Here is a 2,136-nt window from a genome sequence, read left to right as displayed (position 1 = left end):
TAATTTGATGTTTTTAAGTTTCCTTTGTATTTTGATTTCTGTTCGGGCTGTTCCCCCTCCTTTTTGGGGAGCTGCCCCTTTTACTTTGTCCTGATTTAATCTGAGTTTGTTTACTTGGTTTGACCTGAAAAGAGGACAGCACTCGGTGACCCAGTGAAGGGTAGATTGCTCCAGCTATTTCTCAGTCCAATCAACCTGTCACACACACACACACACACACATGATGACTTCATCAATTCCTGGGCAGGTAACGTCGGGAATTTGCACCTTCTCAGTTTGAGGAAAGGCAAAATGCATCAATCTAATTTTCTCCAAAACTAGTCCGGCTCCTTGCATCAGGCATTGGCAGCACACGGGTTCAAACACTTTGTTCACTCTTTACTCCAGTTGGAGCAATAAAGAAAGGGAAATGCTAACGGAAGCTTGCAGAGGTACAAAAATGATGGCCAGAGATCGGGACTCTCACTTCTACAAAGTGCGTGGGGAGCTTGGAGCAATCCCAGTGGCTGAATGGTCAGACCCCAAGCTTCATTTAGATTGTCGCTATCCCCTCTCCTGTCAAACAGAATCATCGATCTTCATTCCGTCCCTCCAGGGAGTCTGATTCCCCCTCAACAAGGCTCTTTTCAGAGCCACTCACTTTATCTGAAAAAGGGCGACCTATTGCATATCCGTCAGAGATTCTGCACTGCTATTCACAGCACAGCTCTTTCCCCCTTTGTTTTTTTCGAGCCGTGCTGTTGACAGTGAACTGTAATGATCCTATTTCCAATATAACTTTTAAAATGTGACAGTCTGCGATGCCATTCCTCGGCAATCCATCGGTTTTCAGAGTCACTCATTTTATCAGAAAAAGGCCAGTCATTGTATCTGGAAAAAGTGTTAATTGTCTGTCCTAATGTGCAAGTGTTTCTGCAATGGCTATATCTGTGCGAGTGGGTTACTGTTTGAGACAAGCTTCATTACTCTGAACCTTATTGACATGTTCAATACTCACGCTGTGACTCGAAAGATTTACGGAGAAAGTTGATTTGCGGAATTATTCCTTAAACTGAAATGATCGCAGGTCTAATAAAACCACTCAAATTAAATTGCGGTACAATGGTCAACGTCATCTTATCAATTCTCCATCAAAGGTTTGGCGACATGAGAAACCTCAATGCAACGGATATTTAATTGTAACATTGAGAGGTTTCAGTACTGGAATCCTGGGAATATTCTGTCCTGGGAATTCTAACACTAGAATCGTTAACAGGAGATCGCAGCTCTTTCATTTGCCGATTTGGTGGCTCTTAAAAGAGCCGTTGTTGTACTTGGTGCTGAAGTCGGGGTTTAGGCGCGTTCCCCGCGGATGCGGCGGGCCAGCTGGATGTCTTTGGGCATGATGGTGACTCGCTTGGCGTGGATGGCGCACAGGTTGGTGTCCTCAAAGAGCCCCACCAGGTAAGCCTCGCTGGCCTCCTGCAGGGCCATGACGGCCGAGCTCTGGAAGCGCAGGTCTGTCTTGAAGTCCTGAGCGATCTCTCGCACCAGGCGCTGGAAGGGCAGTTTGCGGATCAGCAGCTCGGTGGATTTCTGGTAGCGGCGGATCTCCCTCAGAGCCACAGTGCCGGGTCTGTAGCGATGAGGCTTCTTCACTCCGCCCGTGGCTGGAGCACTCTTCCGGGCAGCTTTGGTAGCCAGCTGTTTGCGAGGAGCTTTCCCTCCGGTCGATTTGCGCGCTGTCTGCTTGGTCCTGGCCATTTTCTGAGCGGATTCAGCACAATCTGAGGCACAAAGACTGTTAATACAGAGTCTGCGCTGCATCCGCCTTTTTAAACTCTGTGAGGGACCGCCCCCAGCGGGAATTGGCCTGGGTCCAAGCCCACCAGAGAGTTCCTACAGGAATCGGACCAATGAATTAATCGCTGGCAACTCCGGTCCGATTGGTTGAGTTGTTTATAATTTTCTAATTCGAATTTACCGTCTTTTTGCAGTGAACATCTGTCTGGACGAAGCAAGGATTTGCTCCTCCCCATTTTTAAAATTAAAATCTCTCTCTCATTCACAATTTCCTAATCCCATTCAGATTCCGCTTCATTTTCCCTGTCCTGGGAATTTTTAAACCGTGAGTCACTCTGTTCAATCTGCTGATTT

At 47.2% G+C, this 2,136-nt stretch overlaps 1 protein-coding gene across 1 annotated transcript; it reads right to left on the bottom strand.

Annotated features, from left to right (window-relative positions):
- Positions 1-1,332: 1,332 nt before the first annotated feature.
- LOC144483610 (histone H3) lies at positions 1,333-1,743 on the bottom strand. Its single transcript, XM_078202241.1, has one exon. It carries the CDS (start codon positions 1,741-1,743, stop codon positions 1,333-1,335), a length of 411 nt encoding a protein of 136 aa, XP_078058367.1.
- Between the last annotated feature and the right edge of the window lie 393 nt (positions 1,744-2,136).

The sequence above is a fragment of the Mustelus asterias genome, unplaced genomic scaffold (genome assembly GCF_964213995.1).
Source record: "Mustelus asterias unplaced genomic scaffold, sMusAst1.hap1.1 HAP1_SCAFFOLD_76, whole genome shotgun sequence".
Classification (NCBI taxonomy): Eukaryota; Metazoa; Chordata; class Chondrichthyes; order Carcharhiniformes; family Triakidae; genus Mustelus; species Mustelus asterias.
This window is presented reverse-complemented; position numbering and strand designations above follow the sequence as displayed.